Source organism: Vipera ursinii (genome assembly GCF_947247035.1).
Source record: "Vipera ursinii genome assembly, chromosome: 1".
NCBI lineage: Eukaryota > Metazoa > Chordata > Lepidosauria > Squamata > Viperidae > Vipera > Vipera ursinii.
In genome coordinates this window covers 110,995,218-111,016,569 of record NC_139512.1, presented here as the reverse complement: position 1 = coordinate 111,016,569, position 21,352 = coordinate 110,995,218, and the positions used below count along the sequence as shown (strand labels likewise).

At 38.9% G+C, this 21,352-nt stretch overlaps 1 protein-coding gene across 4 annotated transcripts in view; it reads left to right on the top strand.

Annotated features, from left to right (window-relative positions):
• The first annotated feature begins 2,328 nt into the window (after positions 1–2,328).
• Positions 2,329–21,352, top strand: part of TESMIN (testis expressed metallothionein like protein) — a 31,302-nt gene continuing 12,278 nt past the window's right edge. Inside the window, exons 1-8 of one of the 4 annotated variants that reach the window (XM_083349548.1) lie at positions 2,329–2,749; positions 3,086–3,206; positions 3,297–3,392; positions 3,648–4,183; positions 5,824–5,938; positions 6,249–6,307; positions 6,980–7,138; positions 7,722–7,824. In XM_083349548.1, the coding sequence (XP_083205674.1) occupies positions 3,665–4,183; positions 5,824–5,938; positions 6,249–6,307; positions 6,980–7,138; positions 7,722–7,824 (955 nt within the window). In that variant the 5' untranslated portion in view covers positions 2,329–2,749; positions 3,086–3,206; positions 3,297–3,392; positions 3,648–3,664. Of the gene's footprint in view, positions 2,852–3,085; positions 3,207–3,296; positions 3,393–3,647; positions 4,184–5,823; positions 5,939–6,248; positions 6,308–6,979; positions 7,139–7,721; positions 7,825–21,352 lie in introns of all 4 variants that reach the window. The other 3 variants (XM_083349546.1, XM_083349547.1, XM_083349545.1) reach the window with 3 other exon arrangements.

Sequence of the window (21,352 nt, the reverse complement as noted above, 5' to 3'; positions counted from 1 at the left end):
CTCACTCACTCACTCTCTCTCTCTTTTTCTTTCTTTCTTTCCTGAGCTGAATCTAATAATGTTTGGCCATTGATGAAACAGCATTTGCTGCTAAGTGAATCCCCGTCTTTTCTCAAAGGATAGAAGACTTTTTAAAACTTATTTGGGAGGAATGAACCCAAATCCTGTTGTAGTCATATAACAGCATAGTATATTCACAGGGAAGAGATTTTGCGGTTGTATCAGCCATTCAAGAATTACTAGTTTTAAGAGCTAGTAGTCCCAAATCAGTCAAGGAGCTTTCATTTATTTATAAGTTTATATGCTGCCCATCTCACTATAGAAGCAACTCATGGACAACTTGGATTTTCCAATGGAGTAGGAAAAAACATCAGTATTCTACCTTCATTACACTAAACAGGTTTTCTTATAAAGACCAAGATTCATCTCTTGCCAGTTCATGAAATTCTATAGCACAAAGGGTGAGATTAAGACTTTTCACTTCCCAATGCTGAAGGCAGAATGAAACCCTTACTCCATTAGGTACACTTATTTATTCAGGCTGCAACAATGCAATAACTTGCTGTGATGTGATCTATGCTCATTCAGCTACTGGTTAGTAAAGCATATGTTCCTTGGTAGAAGGGAAAAATACTTTGAAAATCATGATAGGCTAATGAATAGCCAGTGGTATGTGTTGCCTTCTCTCACTTGTCTCTGCATACCTATCAGTGAGGAAGACTAACCTGGTCAATGTAGACACAACAGTTCCCTTGGCATCTTGAACAGGAAAAGTTGGTTATTTTCTAGATCACCTTAAATCTGGGACTTGAGGGTGAGGGTAGGGTGGTAAGATAATCACTGTTTTTTTTAAAGGCAACATTAGCACCAGAAATCATGTTAATTTAAAAGGCAAGTGAAGGAATGGGCTTTTGTCTCTATAGCGAGGTATTTCCTGTTCAAGTTCTTCACTTTTCTTACTTGCAACAGCCTGCTTGTCCTTAACTTTACAGCAATTGAATATAATTGGTAAAACTTAAGAAATTGGGGAGTTGCCAACAGGTATATATAATGAACATGTAGTTCATTATCTTATCCAGTAAGGAACATAAATGCATAGAAGCACAAGCCCCACCCCCAAAAAACAGATCACATGCAATAGAAGTGTTCCAGATCCTCCTATTCTTGCCTTTCTTATGGTAGACATCATGTCTGCGATGTTAGTATGTATAACAAAGGCACCAGACCCTATTCATTCCCTTAAAAGGGAAAAAAATGCCACAATAGTACATTGTCTTTATATTTTCCTTTTGTGCGATATTATGTGTAAGTTGCATAATTTTCTTTAATGAGGATTTAACTTTAAAAGTGTAGAAGGCTGTACTTATTACCGTGCAGAATGCTAATTTAAAAGGTCACATGAAAATGATCCAAGATATATTTTAAACCGTTTGGTCTGCCGAAGAACATGAAATCCACCAACTTACAGGCTTTTTAAGTACTGTGAAGGCCAATAAGCTTTAAGGAAAATGTGCGCGTAGTACCGGTGGTTAATGCCCGTCCATCTCCGGGTATTAACAGGATCTCCTAGTTCAGGGGTCGGCAACCTTGGCTCTTTTATGACTCGCGGACTTCAACTCCCAGAATGCCTGAGCCAGCTATGCTGGCTCAGGAATTCTGGGAGTTGAAGTCCGCGAGTCATAAAAGAGCCAAGGTTGCCTACCCCTGACCTAATCGCTCGTCCCTCCCCGGTTTTCTCTTATACCGGGGTAGGCAACCTCGGTTTTTTATGACTCATGGACTTCAACTCCCAGAATTCCTGAGTCAGCATAGCATAGCTGACTCAGGAATTCTGGGAGTTGAAGTCCATGAGTCATAAAAGAGCCGAGGTTGCCTAACCCTGTCCTAGTTTGATTTATGGACGGTATGAATTTGGGTGTGCGGGCTCACGTGCACAGCCTTTTTACCTCTCCCTGTCGGAAAGAATGTTTTGTCTTTTGTTCAAAAAAAAACCAGAACTTAAAAGTCTTTCCCCCCCCCCCCCCCCCGTTTTGTCTTCATAAAAGAAACGACGTCGCCCTTTATTTAAATACCGTCAAGGGAGAGGATGAGCATGATAAGCTGACTTTGTAATAATACCGCTTGGGGGTGTGTGAAAGCCCTAACAAGCAGGCATATACATAGAATGAAGGCTACTGCTAAGCTTGTAAGCCGCCCTGAGTCTTCGGAGAAGGGCGGGATATAAATTTTATTTATTTATTTATTTTAATTCCATTTATATCCCGCCCTTCTCCGAAGACTCAGGGCGGCTTACAAGCTTAGCAGTAGCCTTCATTCTATGTATATGCCTGCTTGTTAGGGCTTTCACACACACCCCAAGCGGCGTTATTACAAAGTCAGCTTAATTGCCCCCAACAATGGAATTAAAATAATAAAATAAAATAAATAAATGATTCTGGAACTGGATCGTGCAGAACCAAGATCGTGCATTTTCAAAAGCAACTAAAAAAAAAAATCTCTAGAAGTCGTCATTGTCCTGCAAGCGGGCCCGCGCGCGCCCAGACACCAGCAAAGCGTTGGGTGGTGGGGGGTTGTATTCTCGGAGGCGAGGTCATCTGACCCGGAACCAGCGCGTGCCCTCCAGGCTCCGCCTCAGCTCGAGGCACAGCTGAGCTCCCGATCCCCGCCCAACGGCTCTTCCTCGTCAAATTGGAGCAGGCGCTCCTAAGCGTGATGGAAGGGAAAAGGCGGGAATCTGCAGAGGGGGAAGGTGAGCGGGAGAAAAGTAGAAGTATTGTATGTACGAATGGCCCGTCAAGGACTTATTCGCCTCATGTGGCATGCGCACGCACATCCTCACCCATCCCGACAGGTTGGAGAAATATTTCGGGGTGGGGGGTGGGGGGAGGATCAGATCAGATCCGTAACCCGTTTCTTGAGATAACGCGTATACTAGTCTACCCAGCAGCTGGAACTCGCGGGTCTAGGTAAAGATAATGCACACTTATTAAACCCTGACATAAGCACAAGTCTTTTCAATCCAGCTGTGAGGCAGCCCATCTTTGATCGCACTCGAGAAAGTCACAATTATACATTATTTTCACAGGTATCTATATGTGTGAAAAGGAAACAAAAGAGCCAAGAACTGCATGTGTAACAATAATTCCCATCATGCACAATGCAGAAAAAGCAGTCCTGAACTTGGTACACGTGATGAAATTCTGTAGGTGTGTAGAACCGTTTCACACCATCAATATGTAGTATCTCTGTTTGTCTTCATTCATGTATCTCTAACCCTAATATCCTTGGTTTATCAGCATTGGAACCTATCCTAAAGAAGAGTCTTCCACCAGAAATTCAGATCCATCACTCCATACCTTAGAAAAAAACTTAATATCTGAGCTGTTCAAAGGGTATTTAATATCTTCATTGGTGCATCTCTTATAACTGTTAAATTATTTTTAAAAACAGATTATATTACTGTATTTTACAATTATTTTATTTTAGGCTTTCTAGTCCTATGCCTTAATATATAGTACAATGACTATATTTAATGTATAGAATATAACTATTTAATATACTGTCCAACTATATATGGAGAAGAGTGTATGTAAGTTTATGATGACAGCTTTATGTCACTTTTTTGCTTATTTTTGCTTATTTTGAAGCTGATAGATTTACCAAGATGACAGCTACTTTAGGACGTGTTTCCATTGAGACGAAACATACCCAGTCTGAAATTTTAACTATACCTACGGAAAATCATCTAACTCTTGCTGGAATTTCCAGGACAGATAAAGGACTTGCATTTAGTTCTGAAAACCATAATCTTAAGACTGATTTACTAAATAAGTCAGTTGATAAAGGATCCCTTTGTAGTCAAGATACTTGTTTAAATTGCACAGGAGAAACTACAGTTGATTATTTGAAACATACGCTTAACAGGGAAAATGAAAACACGGTGCTTGAGGTAAAAATGCAACCATGTACACAAGATTATTGCAATGAAGTGCTTGGAAAATATGAAAAATTATCAGAAGAGGCTCTTTCAGAAGCAGCAAGATGTCCATATTTACCAGAACTGCAACTACATTCATACAGTGTTCAATTTTCTTCATTAATGACACAAGATAGAAATACTGTACTATCTCTTGTCACCAATGCTCCTGATGGAACAATCAGTACAAATACAGAAATTACACCAGTAAGATTGTGCTTCTATTTATCATTTAGAAAATATCATAGTTATAATATTTATTCTGTTTTATTATATTCTAATTATATTAAATTGTAAACTAAAACTAATTACATTATTGAGTACTGCTGATTAAATCTAAAAAAATTAAGACTGTCGAGTTACATTATCACATGCAGATATACAAGTTTCTCTTATTTATCACATTTGCCTCAGGGTGTTTCATTAGTACAGATTTGGAGATAAAAAAGGCTGGGAATGGGGAAGGAATCTTGGAGGTATACAAAACATTTTAAATTCAAAATGGTTGGACTCAAAAGTGTTCTGTTTCAAATTCAGAACTGTTCTGAACTTTTATGAGTTTGGAGCATTTTGAGTGCAAAATATCTGCTTTGAATTCAAATTGAAGTACTTCAAGATGTTATATAAAATATTTAAAATTTAAAACAAGTAAAAACTATTAGGTTACCAAATGCAACAACAACTCCTTGTTTTTCAATATATGGGATGTAGAATTATATATTTCAGCATCAAAATATGTCATCTTTTAAATCCTGATAGTTTGAGAGAGAAAACATATGTTAATATTATAAAAATATATTCTGCATCATATAGCAGGGGTCCCCAATCCCCGGTCTGTGGACCAGTACCGGGCTGGAGCATGTCAGCAACCAGGCCACACAAACAAGCAAAGCCCCATCCGCGAGATGCAGGCAGCACACAAAACCATGCATCCCCTGGTCAGTGGAAAAACTTGTCTCCGCAGAACCAATCCCTGGTGCCCAAAAAGTTGGGGACCTCTGTCATATAGTGCTCAACAAAATGTATGTTGAATATCATAACCAGAGCAAAATGACATTTTTGCCCTCTACTGAATGGTGTTGATGACTTTTGAATCTGGATTATTCAATTCCAAATCCAGACAATATCTAAAAGCTTTGGTGCATCCATACATAGAGCATTCTAGTCTCTGCTGTGGTGCAACATTTCCATTGCAAGAACTGATAATTTATAGGACTTCTGTCTAAATTGATTGAAACAGGCAGAACACATGGAAACAAACCACTTTTTAAAAATTCTTTAGAGCAAGGGCATCTTTTTCCAAGCTTCTGAATCTGATCTGGAAGCTATTTTCTGCTGTTTAGGCATGTATGCAAACACAGCCAATTTGTTTCACTGAAAAAAGTATTTTTCCCACTGCTTCTTGTTCTGTAATTTCTTGGGCTAACCCATAAAAGGAGCTGTTTTCTTATCCTAAGTCAATTCAGGAAGTGTTGAGATTTATGCAAAACCTTATGAAAGTTTAAGTACTCTATAGAACCCCCCCACCACTTTCCTGTTTTCATGTTTCAAAAGAGAGTAGGTTAATGAAAGTTATATCAGGACCTCAGATTATTGCTAATATAGCCAACAATCTTAAACTCACTCCCTTCAGAAATCTATTCTGGAGAATCTGGGACAGTCTCTGTAACAATGAATTATGATAGAGAAAAGCTATACAATATAACTGCAAAAATAGTGGAACAAAATATGAGGTTCTCCAAGTTAGTTGAGAAAATATTTTCTGCTAAAGAAAACTCATAAAGGCTTAATTTTACAATGTAAATAATAGTTTTAAGCTTCAGTAGGATGCCTGCTTTGTTTCCTAGGTGCTGAGACCTTTATTAACTCCTTCAAACGCAAGTAGCACTATTTCTTGTGACCAAATCAAAGGCATTGTTAATAATTCTACAATGTCACAAACCTTATCAGGCTGCTCTGATGGTAAGTGATTTTAAAATATCAATTCTTCTATACCTGAATAAATTAGATTTCAATCAGGATATTCCTCCTGCAAATGAAAAAAATGTTCTATTTAATAAAATGAGACTAAGGTTCGGTTGAACCTCTCATAGGAAGAAAGGTTAAGAAGATTTTTAATAGAGTTGCCTATGCCATCTTTCTCATTTGAGGTATTTCATTGAAATAATCTCAGACAGATACTTCCAAAGTTATTTTGCTTTTTGATTTCAATGGTTTATACATTGTATAATGATTTGTCCTTATAATTTTTCACATTTGTTTTGTACAATAGAATTTTGCAATGGTATACATGCTTCATCTCAAGATACAAATGTATCACAAACAAGATCAGTAAGTATTAATTTTATATTTAGGTCAACATCTAGTAGGAGTTTATGAATTATCATGCAAGCAGAATCACCCATTTGAAGGTCTTCTGAAGCTGAACTTTGTTTCTATGTACCATATCTATATGTGCCCTGAGTTATGTTTTCAGAGTATTTATTATACATATTAGTCATTTATGGGTTACTCTACTGCTCATCCTTTTTATTTTATCATTTTTATTACAAGGGAGAGGATTTGTAATGGAAAAGAATAAAAATATTTTAAAGAGACAAAGTCTAATATCTTATTATAATCTGCTTTAGGATTGCTAAAAACACATTCCGAGTATAAAACAAAAAATAAATAACAAAAACACCCTGTCTTGCATCTGCTTACTATGTGGGGGTCTTTGATGAAACTCTTAAAAACCAAGTGGCCGCAGCTCATAAAGCAGGTATTTCCCTGGAGAAGTTGCAAAAAATTTTTGCCATATTTTCTTTGATATTCTTTAGCCACTTGTTAAAAGAAAATGAAAATGTTTCTTTTAAAAATATTTTAATGACAATTAAAAACTGACAATTTGAAATTCTTATTTACCTATTAGTGTCAGCAAGTTCTGTTTAAATTTTTAGATTTTATTCTTAATATTCTAATGTAATGTATCCTATTTAAAATATGAAATTGCTTGTATTTCAGAATGAGATCAAAGAGACAGCTGTAAGCCTTGTAGAAAATAATACCGAAGGTGTTTTTCACAGTTCAAATGGTACAGAGGCAGGCCACAATCTGGCAGCAGAACAAAATGCTGTGGAGGAATCCACTTATTCACAGAGAAATTACTCCACTCCTCAAGTGGTAAATATAATAATATATATCTGTATTAGATAATTTTGCATGTTTTTATTAAATTTTCTTTATTTTTTATGGTTAACATAGCTATCTAAATGGCACAATATATATTTTTAAAAGCTTGATATTGTTTTTATATAAATAGGCAATCCTTATCCATGTGAAGGTTGCAAGTGGTAGAATAAAGTATATTGAAGTAGTAGGCATGGAGAGGATATAGTTTTCCTTCTCATGCATGCAGACACTCAGACTTCTTTTTCATTATTTAATGTAAAAGATTAGAGCTCAAGTCTTAAAATCTATAATTCAGAAGTAATACCCTTTCAGTTTAATAAGACCTCTCTGATAAATGTACATAAGATTGCAGTTGTGTGCAATAAACAGAAATGTAAAGTATTGAGCATTGTTTAAGTGCGAGTATGGACATCTTTGTGTATTCTTCCAAAACTACACAAATATTCAGTGTTAATACCAGAAATTGACAAGCTGGTTTTAAGTAAAAATTTTAATGAAACCTTTTTACATAAATACAGTATTTCTGCCACACCTAGAAAATTATAGCAAATTAATAATTGGTTATGCATTTTAGATAATATGCCAGTTGAAAAATGGCACCCATATACTTTGTGTAAACAATACTGAGACAAGAGAATTGAAAGCTATTCATTTGGTTTCCCAGTATCAAGAACAATGTAAGTATCTGTAATAAATATATTGTTTTTGATATTCAAATTATTGTCTATGTTGGTGCATCTTAAATGTTGATATGGAGCTGTAATGATACACCACCACTGCACTGGTGGTGTAGTGATTAGAATGCAGTACTTTCAGGCTACTTCTGCTGACTGCTGGCTGACAGCAGTTCGAGTCTCATTGGGCTCAAGGTTGACTCAGCCTTCCATCCTTCCGAGGTTGGTAAAATGAGGACCCAGATTGTTGGGGCCAATATTTTGACTCTGTAAACCTTTTAGAGAGGGCTGTAAAGCACTATGAAGTGTTATTGCTATTTATATATTGAACATTATGGTACAATCTTTTCAAGCCAAAATAATATGGAAAGACAGAAATCCACCGCTCATGTCCACTTTATATAATTGACCTACCTGCCTACCCATTGTGGATCTATTCCTTCCCAAAAAATTAAAGTACATTGACCAGCTTTAAAAACTTTATCCTTTCTTGGTTTTTCAATGTTTAAGAATCTGTGGTATTTTTTACCAAAAAATCCCAACATTCCTTACTAGTCTCTGGTCTAAAGGATCACAGAATGCATGCTCCTATTTAGATATATTCTATTACATTTTGATATAGACATTGTATCATTGCATACTGGTCCTGCCTGTATATTTATAGCAATTTTTAAAGGGCAACAAAACTGAGGAAACCATTACATTTTCCAAATTACCGTATAACAGTCTCAGTTTCAAGAAAATGCAGTGTTACCATAATTGAAGTAACAGTGTAGGGGAAGAAAAAGTTTCTCAACTGAGTTAAAAATATGCATTTATATATTATGGAAGAGGAAAGGCCGTGATGAAACTTAAAAAACCTAACTATTTATGCACAAACTATCCACCTGATGTCACTCTTTTATCAACAATGAAAATATATGCATTAATAACCTGCATCTTGTACATAGCAATCATTGATTTTGAAAAGTACAAAGGCAAACAACAAAATAAACCATTTCAGGATTTTTGAAAAAAATATTGTTAAGATAAGTATTAAGAACCTATTGAACATACACATTTAAAGTTTTTCCTTACTCACCCCACCATAAAACTACCTGAAAGTATATATTGTTTCATTTTAAAATTTTATTTTTATATAATATATGCCAATAACTGACTTTCAATAAATGGGTATTAATTTATTAGATCTGAAAGCCTGGCTCTGCCAGCTAGCCTGGGACCCCGATATGGGCTTGCTATATTGGGGGTGGCTGTTGGGGTTGACAGAGACAATATCCACCCCCATGTCGCCCATCTTCTTAGCTTTTAGTTTCTTATTCAGTCCTTTTAATCATTTTGTAATTTGTTTACCTTTTTATTGGGAGCCGCACAGAGTTGCTATGAATTGGGTACCATATAAATTAAATAATAAACAAGAAAACATCCTTAACAACTTGTAGATTAGTCTCTCAGTGTGGTACCTTGTTATAGAAGGTATATAAAATAATGGTGAAATGAATCCAAGTAGTGGACATTAGAGAGCACAATAAAAAACTAGTAGCAAAACATCCTATAAGCCAGGGCCTTTTTCATGCAATTTATTACAAATACGCATATTTCAGAAAATGTGCTTGTGCACGCATATGTTAGGAAATACAATAAGTGTTTTACGTAGCCTTATAGGAAAAAATTATTAACTTTTTCTATTATACCAATATATAGGGGGTTAACTTGCATCAAATCACATTACTGATTCATAATGCTATCTATTTGCTAAGTACAGTAGCAATAATACTCCAGCTTTTCAGATTTTCCTAGAGTATTACCCAAGCACACGGGTCAGCAACCCGCGGCTCTGGTGCCGCATGCGGCTCTTTAAGCCGTCTCCTGCGGCTCCCAGTCCTCCTCTACCATTCTGGAAAAAAAGTGGGAGTAAAAAAGTCCCATTGAGAGAATGGGGTGGTGGAGGTTTGGGGAGCTGCGCGCGCAGCTCTCCAAACCTCCACCGCCCCGTTTGCAGAACTGCTGCCTTCGTCCATGTTTGACGAAGGCAGCAAGTCTCCAAACGGGGCGGTGGAGGTTTGGAGAGCTGCGCGCGCAGCTCCGCTGCCACCTGTGCAAGCCTCCGCCAAGAGAATGGGGCGGTGGAGCGCTCCGCTGAGAAAATGGGGTGGTGGAGGCTTGCCGCCCATTCTCTCGGCAGAGACTTCTTTCGGGGGATCCAGCCTCTGCCGCACCGCGCCAAGAGAACAGCAAGCCGCCCCATTCTGTCGGCGGAGTGCTCCACCGCCCCATTCTCTCGGCGGCTTGCCACCCCGTTCTCTCGTCTTGGCGGAGACTTCTTTCAGGGCGGCAAGCCGCCAAGAGAATGGGGTGGTAGAGCGCTCCGCCGAGAGAATGGGGCGGCTTGCTGTTCTCTCGGCGTGGCAGAGGCTGGATCCCCCGAAAGAAATCTCTGCCGAGAGAATGGGCAGCAAGCCTCCACCGCCCCATTCTCTCGGCAGAGCGCTCCACCGCCCCATTCTTTCGTTTCGGCAAAGACTTCTTTTGGGGGATCCAGCCTCTGCCGCAGCTGAGAGAAGGGGGCGGCAGAGGCTGGATCCCCCAAAAGAAGTCTCCGCTGAGAGAATGAGCGGCAAGCCTCCATCGCCCCATTCTCTCGGCGGAGCGCTCCACCACCCCATTCTCTCGGCAGCTTGCCACCCCTTTCTTTCATCTCAGCAGAGACTTCTTTCGGGGGATCCAGCCTCCGCCACCCCATTCTCTTGGCGGAGACTTGTAGAGCTGCTACCTTCGGCTGCTTTTCTTTCGGGGCATCCAGCTGTTGAGAGAAGGGGGAGGCAGAGGCTGGATCCCCCAAAAGAAAAGTAGCTGAAAGCAAGCTGAAACAGAGAGAAGGAGACTGCAAGAAGGGCGAGATCAGCGCGGGCTGAGAAATGCTGATCTCGTGTTCCTGGCAATCTCCCTCAATTTCCACTTGTGAAGTTTGGGACTGGCCTTACAGAGTTGCCAGAGCTCCCAGGAGGACACATACACCCGGCCGCTGATCAGCCTCTTGTTTTGCGCATGCGCACTCTTTTTTGCGGCTCCCAGTTTTTTCTTTTGTGAGGGAACCGGTTCCGAGTGGCTCTTTCACTGTTTCAGCTTGCCGACCCCTGCCCAAGCATGTAAAAAAGAATATTGGCATTTTGCGTGTAACTCATTAAACTTGTAAAAAAAAACTGTTTTTTACTGTTATTTGCCTGAAGTCTACACATACTCATATGTCTCCATTTGGTTTTGGGACCAATAAAATCGGAAAGGCCGGTCACTTTGAAATGGTTCTATAATGTCCATCTGGAGCAACTTTTCTACTTTATTTTATAAGACAGCTTTCAACTGCTCAGGAATCCTATATGGATGCTGTCTAATAAGTCAGGTTTCCCCATTTTTATTCTACACTCTGCTAGGGTAGTTGCACCTGGTTATATGGTAAATGTATGTTTATAGTCCCAACATTTTGTCTATCTTTCTTTTGATGGTCCCTAGGCCTAAATTAATATGTATTTTCCCATGGGGTAGTTGCAGTATTGTCTCCCAAGCTTGATTTAACAATTCTGGATGCCTTTCTTTTAGAAGAAACAAAGCCATTGCAGATTCAGCTTTATTGCAGCATTTCCTCAGGAGGATGGCATAGTTGATTCTTTTTCCTTCTTTCCAGCTCAAGTTCATAATTTACTGGCCCAGTTCTTCTCTTTACTATGTGGGAACCCTACCTGTTTGCTTTCTTTAGTAAGTAATAACAACGGCACTTGATCTCCTATATTAAATTGCTTTGCCTTTAAATCTTTATCATAGTGTCTTTCTGGCCTTCGCTGCCTCTCTAAATATTTTTGGGCAACGTGTCCTAGGACTTTTAACTTGTTCCTCTGCATTAATATATATTTGATTACTTTCTTAGGGTCTTCTAAGTTTTCATACCACACCATTCCTTAATAATGCCTAAAACTCTTCTAGGCTGTCTCCCATACAGTAACTCAAAAGAGCTAAATTTTGTGAATGCCTGGGGAATTATCCTGTAGGGATAGAAAAGGCAGCCATGTATACCAATGTTTTGAGTCTTCGCCTGCACATTTCTTGAACATAGTTTTTAAGGTCTGGTTCACCCTTTCCATAATAATTGCCTGTGGATAAGGACTTTTATTCCCAGGTCTACACATACATATTTAAACAGCACTGATTGGAAATTGGATCCTTGACCTGCAAGGATCTCATTTGGTATGCCTAGTCTACTTAAAAGATTTTGACCAACTAATTTGTTGGTCACATCCCTTAATGGAACTGCTTCAAGATACCGAATTGCATGATCACAGATACCTAGGATATACTTATTTACTAACTGTGGCCAAAGGCCTACAATATCCACAGCTGTTTTAGAAAAAGGAATAGAGATTAAAGGCAATCTCTCCATAGGAACTTTATCATATTCCCCTTTTGGTTTTACCAATTGAAACATAGGGCAGGATCTACATTACTGGGCCACTTCTTTACAGATCCCCCTGGCCAATAAAAGCTATCCAAAATTCTGTATGTGATCCTATTCCTGACCATGGATTTTCATGAACTAGTTCCAAAATCACCTTGCGGTATTCCCTGGTGAACTGTTATCTGTAGTTCCTTCATATAGGGATTAAACCTTTATTCAGTACAGCAACCCTGCTTTTTCTTAGAATCTGGGTATCGTTTCCCTGTTTCTCTCCTTTTCTGCTGCTAGCCAACAATGTTTTACTGGTGGGTTTTTCTTTTGTAATGTCCTAGGTGAATTTCCCATTTAGGAGTGTCTATCCCTAGGAGTTCACCCCTAGGTTTTGTCAGCTTTTCATAAAACCTTTTCCTTTCTAGGACATCTCATTTCTCCTATGAAACCAAGATAGTTAGGACAAATCCCAGGTTCTTTCACTTCCTGCTTCTGCTCCATTCTTTTATTTGTCTTAGACTGGGCTGTACCTTAGCCTCCTTCTTGAATCTTTTTTTCTGAGTCCAACCCTCTATAAGTGGAAAATCTGTTCCAGTCATTAGGTTACATGGTAAGTTAGGATTACTCCTACCCACCGTTACCTGTTCCTTTCCCTCTGTCTTTAACCAATGGAACCTTTTCAACCTGCCCAAACATACTTGCAAGGGGCTCTTTCCCCATAGATGCTGCCTTTTTACTAAAGGAGAATGTATTAACATTTGTCTGCTCCCAGTACCTATTAATCCTCTAACAGTGACCCCATTAACTTGCTGGGATTATAATTTTTCTCCCCAGAGATACTTGCTTACTGCAGACATTCTCCTTTTCCTCTGGCTTTTAGTTTTGGCAAAAGCCCCACCGTTGTAATAACCACAGGCCTCTGACTTCCCAGTGCTCTTTTATTTGGGCAGGAGGTAAAGCTTCTTTCTTTCGCCTTTATCCCTTTAGGTTTCTTTCTTTTTTTTATTGAAAAGTTTTACAATACATTTTTAAATAGAAAAAACTCCCTCCTCCTCCTCCCCTCTCCCCAACCCTCCCCTCCCCTCCCCCCTCCCTGACTTCCCAGAGCTGAATACAGGGTATAGTAATACAAACATAAGCTAAAATATGCTAACAACAAAAATAAAACATAATGAAACTTTTTAGTCCCATATTTATTCTGAATATATTCAATCCGTCTTCTCCATTCCACAATATATCTCTGTTGCAATTGTTCTTTCAAATATGCTGAAATCTTTGCCATTTCCGCCAAGTTAGAAACTTTCAAAGTCCACTCTTCTATAGTCGGCAGTTCCTCCTTCTTCCAATATTGCGCTACTAAACGTCTTGCTGCCGTAATTAGATTCAACATCAACTTAGTGTCTATAACAGTACTATCTGTAATAATACCCAATAAAAACAATTGCGGAGAAAACTTTATCCTTTTCTTAAACATCTTTTGCATATTCTACCAAATTTTAATCCAAAAAGCTTTAACCTTTTTACAAGTCCACCATATATGAAAATACGTTGCATCCTCGCAACCACACCTCCAACATTTGGGCTGGCAATTCGGATACATACTTGCTAATTTTTTTAGGGTCTAAGTGCCACCTATAAAACATTTTATAAAAATTCTTAAATTTTGGGCCTGCGTAAATTTTACATTTCTAACCCAGATCTTTTCCCAAGTGTCCATTGTAATAACTTCTTGAAAATTCTGGGCCCACTTTATCATACAATCTTTAACAAGTTCCATTTCTGAATCAGTTTCTATCAATGCATTATATATCCTTTTTATATGTGCTTGACCTTGATCTCTAATTTGTTTTACCAAATTTTCATCAATCATCGAAAAACCAACTTTCTGGTTCTCTTTCCATCTTGCCTGTAACTGCCCATACTGAAACCAAGTTTGTACAATCTTTTCTTCTTTTAAAATATTATATGGCTTTAATTGCCATACATTCCTTTCTAAACTTAAGATTTCCTTGTACGTGGTCTAATCATGTTTAAATCCCACATTTATATTTTCTATTGCATGTTTAGGTATTGTCCAAATGGTATCTTATAATTTAACTTATGTGTATGCTTTTTCCAAACTCGCAACAGAGCATACCTTAGTATATGTATCTTAAACACATTATCCACCTTCTTATCATACAATAAATATGCATGCCAACCAAATAACAAATCATAACCCTCAAGTCTCCCTTGTGTTAAACCAGTCGCTTATCGATGACAAAGCAGCAGCCTCATAATATAATTTAAAATTAGGCATTTTAAGACCGCCTCTTTCACGCGTATCTTGCATTATCTTAAATTTAACTCATGGCTTTTTCCCTGCCCAAACAAATTTATTAATACCTTTTTGCCATTCCTCCAAATTTGAATCCTTTTTAAGTATAGGTATCATTTGAAACAAAAATAAAAATTTTGGCAAAACATTCATTTTCACTGCTGCAATTCTTCCCAGTAAAGATAATTGTAATTTTTTTCCAACTATCTAGTTCTTTTTGTATTTTCCCCCATAACATTTCATAATTATTCTTATATAACTTCACATTTGAAACTGACAGATAAACCCCCAAGTATTTAATCTTTTTAACTATTTCAAATCCCGTTAACTCTTCCAAAGCAGCCTTTTGTTCTATAGTCATATTCTTAGACAGTATTTTAGTTTTTTGTGTATTTATCTTAAATCCAGAAACTTTCCCATATAACATTATTATCTCCATCAATTCCACAACTGAATAAACCGGTTGAGTTACTGTAATAACCAGGTCGTCCGCAAACGCCCTCAATCTGTAATCCTGATCTCTTATTTGAATTCCCCTAATTTTATTTGAATCTCGTATTTTAATCAGTAATATTTCCAATGTTAAAACGAACAATAAGGGTGACAACGGACACCCCTGTCTTGTACCCTTTTCAATATTACATATTTCTGTCAAACTATTGTTTACTATTATACGAGCTGTTTGCTTCTGATACATTGCCCTAATAGGTTGTAAATTATTTTCCCCAAATTCCATTTTCTCCAATACTTTCAACAAAAATTGCCAGTCCAATTGATCAAAGGCTTTTTCAGCATCCAAAAAGATCAGCGCTGCGGAGACCTGATTATTTCTTTCCAAGAATTCCAATAGATCTACAATATGTCTCACATTATTCTTCATTTGTCTACCACTTATAAACCTTTAGGTTTCTTTCTTGAACAGGCTTTCCTTTCTCCTCTGTATCTATTTTTCTGACATCCTCTGACCATTTTGTTGCCATATGTTCCTCAGCCAATTCTACTGCCCTTTGACCTGTTTCTGGGTTGTGATTTGCACCCAAAACCACACTTTGGTAGACAGTACTGTACCTGTAGAAACTGTTCTAAAATTACTTCTTCTGCCACTTTTTCTTTGCTCTTTTCATCTGACCTCAACCATTTCCTGTCTAAATCTTCAATCTTATGCACAATTAATGAATCCCTTCATGCTTGTCATATGTGTAGCCCCTAAACCTCTGGGAGTTATATAAACCTGTATAGGATTATCTCTTGGACATGGGAGTAATCCATTACTTCTCTTGTTGCAAAATTAGTATAAGCTCTCAAAGCCTTTCCTCTTAAAAATGGGACTAGCAACTCTTTCAAACATGACAAAATATGCTTTTATGTTAGAACTTCTGACATCTTAGGGATTTTTATTTCTTTGGGACCATCTCCTCTCTATGCATTCTGAAAAACTTAAGAGGTGATTGTGCCCCTTCTGGTGACTGGACCCCTTTAAGTAAATATATGAGCCCCTAAATTCTCTTGCCTCTTTCATTCTTTTTCCATTGTAGCCTATCTTTCGTTTCTGTCTTCCTCCACAGCTGCTCTTCTTGTTTAATTAATTAAAGCTGTTGCTGTTGCTTTAACATTTCTGTGATGTATTTGGTCCAAGTTATTTGAGCCTAGTCCCCTTTCTGGCTCGTCTACCTTCTTTGGTTTAACTCCAGACATAGGGTGGATACCTGTCTCTACCAAAGTAGTAGTCTCTAAGGAACCTTTTCTCTTTTCCTCATCTATGTATGTGGTGTAGGTTCTGGTAAGAGATGTTGGCTATTATTTGCAAAGTTTGAATTCCGCAAAGGCCAAACTCCCTTTTATAGCTAATATTTGCTTCCTTTTCATAGAGTGTACAGTGAACTTGAATTGAGCCCCCAGTTGTGTGGTTGCCATCCCCACCTATTTATGGATATCCCACCACAACATGTGTCACAGGTTCTTTTAATTATATCCAATTCTGTGGGCTCAAGACACAAAAGAGCCAACACAACACCTAGGTTCCTAGACAACATGGACAAGCATTCCAATTTATTTATTTATCTACTACTCACCACTACACTTTCCCCCATTGCTACAGCTATTACTTGCAAGTCCTACTACTGCAACTACTATTCATTATGAGTTCTACTATTCCTGCTCCCAAATACTGCTAGAGAAAATTATGTCTGACTGCTTTACAAACACACGCTCTCTCTCTCTCTCTCTCTCTCTCTCTCTCTCTGAGCCCAGGCTTTTATAGTCAACTTTGCTGACTTTGGAGAGGGCTTAAAGAGAAGAGAATAGCAGCACAGGTGATGGCCATTTTCTAGTCAACGTGCTCTCCTCTGAGAGCTTTCCTCTCTCAAAAAGGAAGCAGTATTTCCTTTCTTTTACAAAGTGTTACACTACCATGTATCTCTGCATTCATAGTTTTTATGTTTTCTACACAAAAATGAATACAGGTTCATATTGCAAAAACTATGTATCATTGTACAGTATGCCTATTTTTCCTGCAATGGGGAAACTTCTTTCTGCATTTTCTGCCTAATCCAATAGGCAGTGATATGTCAGTGAAGCTGGAAATATCTTCCCTGGAGGAGGAGGGGTTGTCAAACTATTTTTCAATTTTGTTTCTCCTTCTATGACAGAAAATTGGTATTTGCTTGCAATTTGTCTCTTTTTCAGATGTTTATTAAAGAAATAGCTACTCTCCTTTCCCATGGTTATCTATAAAGAGACAATGGACAAATGACAAAATGAGCATTGTGACTAAAGTTCTATGTGTTGTATATGTGCATTAGCACTGCAGTCATTTCATTTTCATGAAACTTATCAGGTTCTGTGGATGCTTTTAGCTTTCTGTTAATGAACTATTTTTAAATCTTATTGCCACAGTGAGTGATGCTACCTTCTGACTGAGGAATCAGAATTCTGAAATTGATTTGAAAAAGAAAAGGGGTTGAGCAGCTTACTGATTATGATGCCAGGTCTCCCATGTGGGAACAATTTCTCTACCTGAATGAGAATTATTTTTTCTGTCTCCTTTCTGCTAATAAGGTCCAACAGAACTGGGAGATATATTTGTCATGGAAGGTACAGGAAATGGGCAATAACAAGGCTATATTCTCTGTCATCCATCAAAAATGGAAGGAAACTTTCTTTATGCTGAATTTGACACTTAGGTAATTTATAATTCACATTGGAGCGCAAATTTCTCCCCTCATGAAAGAGAAATAATAATCACGTTGTTACTGTCAAGTCATCATTCCCTCATGTGAAACTTTACAGAATCTGTACCTTATGCTCCTCTCAAGTCAGAGCATTCTGCTGTTGTTTCCTCAGAATATTTTTGACCTTGCCTTTTTTCTTGCAACTACCAATTTAAGCACATTGTGCAGAAATAATCTTCCAATGTCTATGTATCTTTCTCATAAAGTTTCTCCTACATTTAAAGAAGACAAGGAAGAAAAAAGAAAGGAGGAGGATTTGGATCAGTTTTTTCATTATTGCAAAGATCTTAGATTCACAGTCAATATCACATGAGTACTAGTATATTATTCTGAGGGTCATAACACTAAAGTATTTCCATATATTAATACAAAAATTGAATCAAAAATGAAAAGTGTCACAGTATGACATGAAACATAAATGCATTGTATTAAAAAAATACTGTGGAACAGCTGCTTGCAAAATAAAGCTACAAAATAGTTATTCTACCTTGATCACTTGGATATTTTTCATTAACTAATACATCAGTGTTTAGTTTTATTATTGAGCTGATGTGTAATTTTTTTTTCAAAAGCATATCTAGAATGATTAAATTAAGAAACCCATCCTGCTTTCCATTTTCATCTTTCCTTTATGCACAGAGAGATAGATCTCTCCTTGTTTTGGTCTTTTTCTTATCTCTACTTGCCTGGCGTTATTCTTCTTTTCTTTTCTTTTCTTTTCTTTCACTGAAAAACTGATCTTGCTTGATTGGCCTTTCCTATTCCCTGCTGGCAAAAATCCTTTCAGAGTAGGGCAATCAGATCTGGTTTTTCTGATCGCTACCCTCCCATCTTTCCCAGGGAAGAGGTAGTCCTAACTCTTGGCTCATTTTCTGAAGCTGAACCTTGCTAGTCTTGCTTATAAAGCCCAACACCAACTCAAGAAAGAAGAGTAATATGATGTAACTTTACAGAGAGAGGTTAAAATATATTTGTACTTATAACCGTGAAGAATATTGGAAGCTACCTCTTTTTACTTTTTTCTTTCTTTACTGTTTTTAATCTTTTTATTTTTGCTTTTTCTTTTATTTCTTTTTTCCCTTTAGATGAATTTGTGCTATCTTTTATCTTCTTGTTTAAAAATTTTAATTAAAAAAATACATTAAAGCAGCCTGGCATCAGCTCAAAAGTAACAGCCACCAAGAAACATGACAGCAGGTTGGCAATTTCTGGGGCAATGTTGCTGAGCATAAGAGGCCTTGGGGCACTAATTATGCAACCAGCTGACCATGGATCTACAATAGATATACCCAGGGCCCATGTCAAAGTAGTATTTATTTTTTGCTTCCTAATATATCAAGTAGTCACTTTAATTACCTGGCACCTGTTGGAAAGCAAACACTTCCAATTCTGATCCTTCAGGAAATTCACAGTTTGATTGCTGAAAGCTTTCTCATGGAAATGGTAAAGGGATGCAGAAGAGAAACGGCTATCTTTGATACTAATACAGATAGTTAGTAGATAACATGGAAATATTAGGAATATTTGCTGGTTGAAATGATAATGGTTGATTCTTGATTTTGAAAGAAACCAAAGCTGAATATAGTCAAATGTATTTTGGATTTTTAAAATTTTGAATTTTGATAATATGGCAAGTAAGATTTCAAAGCAAGAATAGCTAATTATTGAAAAGCTTTTCAGGGACTCAACACAGCAAGGACTTAGTAGATGGACTTATTATTAAAATCCAAAAACTGAACCCATTATTAGCAGTTGATAGGTTCTAGGACAGTGATGGCGAACATTTTATTGTCGGGTGCCGGATGGGCGTGGCCCAGTGGGTGGGCATGGCCGGGATGGGCATGGCCACCTCGATGTTGCTTGTGGGGAAGGACGGCTGTGGGGGCCAGGCAGGTTTGGGGGAGATCCAGGGGGTCTCTGGCAGATGGGACAGTGGGCATGAGGTTCGTCCTGTGGGGTGAGGCAAGACCAGGCAGGGACTGGGTTGGCTGCTGCCTGACAACATCGGCCCCCGCACACAGCGAGCGCATGGGGTCCAACTATATCTGTCAGCAGCCACAGTCTGCCGGCCCCTTGACCAGCGCACTCTGAAGCTCCACAGCCCTCTGCGAATACCAGGCCAGCCCTCCAACAGGAGGTGGAGTAGGGGAGGGGAGATCCAGTATACCAGTTTCTTACCACCGCCTGGCTTGTTCCGCGGCCTCATGGCACTGGCATTGCGCAGGAGGCAGCAAACAGCTGGTTTCGGCATGGTGTGGCTGTTTGCCACCTTGCGTATTGCACCCAATGCCGCTGCAATGCGGCTCGGCCGAAAGCAGCCATGGAACAAGTGGGGCAGGTTCCCCTCTCACCTGCCCATTCAGCTACAGCTTTGGTGGCTCTGTAGGCAGAGTTGCGAAGTTCTCTTCTCTGACAGAGAACTTCACAGCTCTGCTTACAGAGCCACCAAAGCAGCAGATGGATCGCCAGAGCCTCAGGGAAGGAGGGTGCTGAAGTGGGCAGTTGGGCCATTGGCAAGAGCAACGCGGTTGAGCGGAAAGCAGTCTCAGAACACATGAGGCAGGTAAGGAAAGAAATCCTCACTCCCCCCAGAAATTGCCTTTCTTTCCTTACCTGACTCCCAGCCCAGTGCTGTTTCTTCTTCACAATCCACCACCGCCACTTGCAAGGACAAAGGAAGTCTTTTGGGGGGGAAAAAAGGTCAATCAATTCCAACTTCTCGTGAAAGATCACAAAGTTGGAATTGATTGATTGACTTTTCCCCCCCAAAAAAACTTCCTTTGTTTCCTTGCACGCTTCAGCATCCTCCCTCCCCAAGCCTCCGGCGATCCACCTGCTGCTTTGGTCGGCCTGCCAGCCCCCACCTCAATGCCCTTGTTGTACTTCAGTGTCAGCCTGTGCTCCCAGCAGTTGAGTCTGAGGAGGAGGAGGAGGAGGGGTTTGGAGAGCCTTTGGTGTTGGAGGGAGGCTCTGATGCACTGCAGGACTCTCAGCCTAGCCCCTCCAGTCATGTTCCTCATGAGGCTCAGCTGTGTGAGGAGGAGGTGTCGGACTCAGAGGAGTCAGAGCTGAATCTGTTCAGAGACACTAGAAGCAGAAGGCAATCCAGCAGAGCAGAGTAAATCAATGAGGCAACTCAGTGAAAGGAGGAGAAGGCATTGAGAAGCCACGCTTTGGGACAGATAATAAAAGGGGAAGGTGTGGGCGGTGCTGGTTGCTGAAGGCAACCATTCGGAGACATTCAAAGAATCCTGGTCTGTTCTTGCTAATCTGTTTGACTGTTGTTTGACTCTTGTTGGATGTTTTGAATCATGTATTTTTGGTTGAAGAAAATATTCTGTTGCTTTTTTGTTTGAAAGACTTTATTGTTTAGAACTGTAAATAAATTTGGGTTGGGTTTTTTCCAGCCTATTGATTGTTAAAAGGAAAAAGGGGTTGTCCCTGACACACAAACAGGGCCAGTCCTAGGCTGGAACAGAACAGCCCTGCCCACCACCGCCTAGCACAGCTGCCCCAGGGCTGCAGGGGCTGGCCTGGCATGGGAAG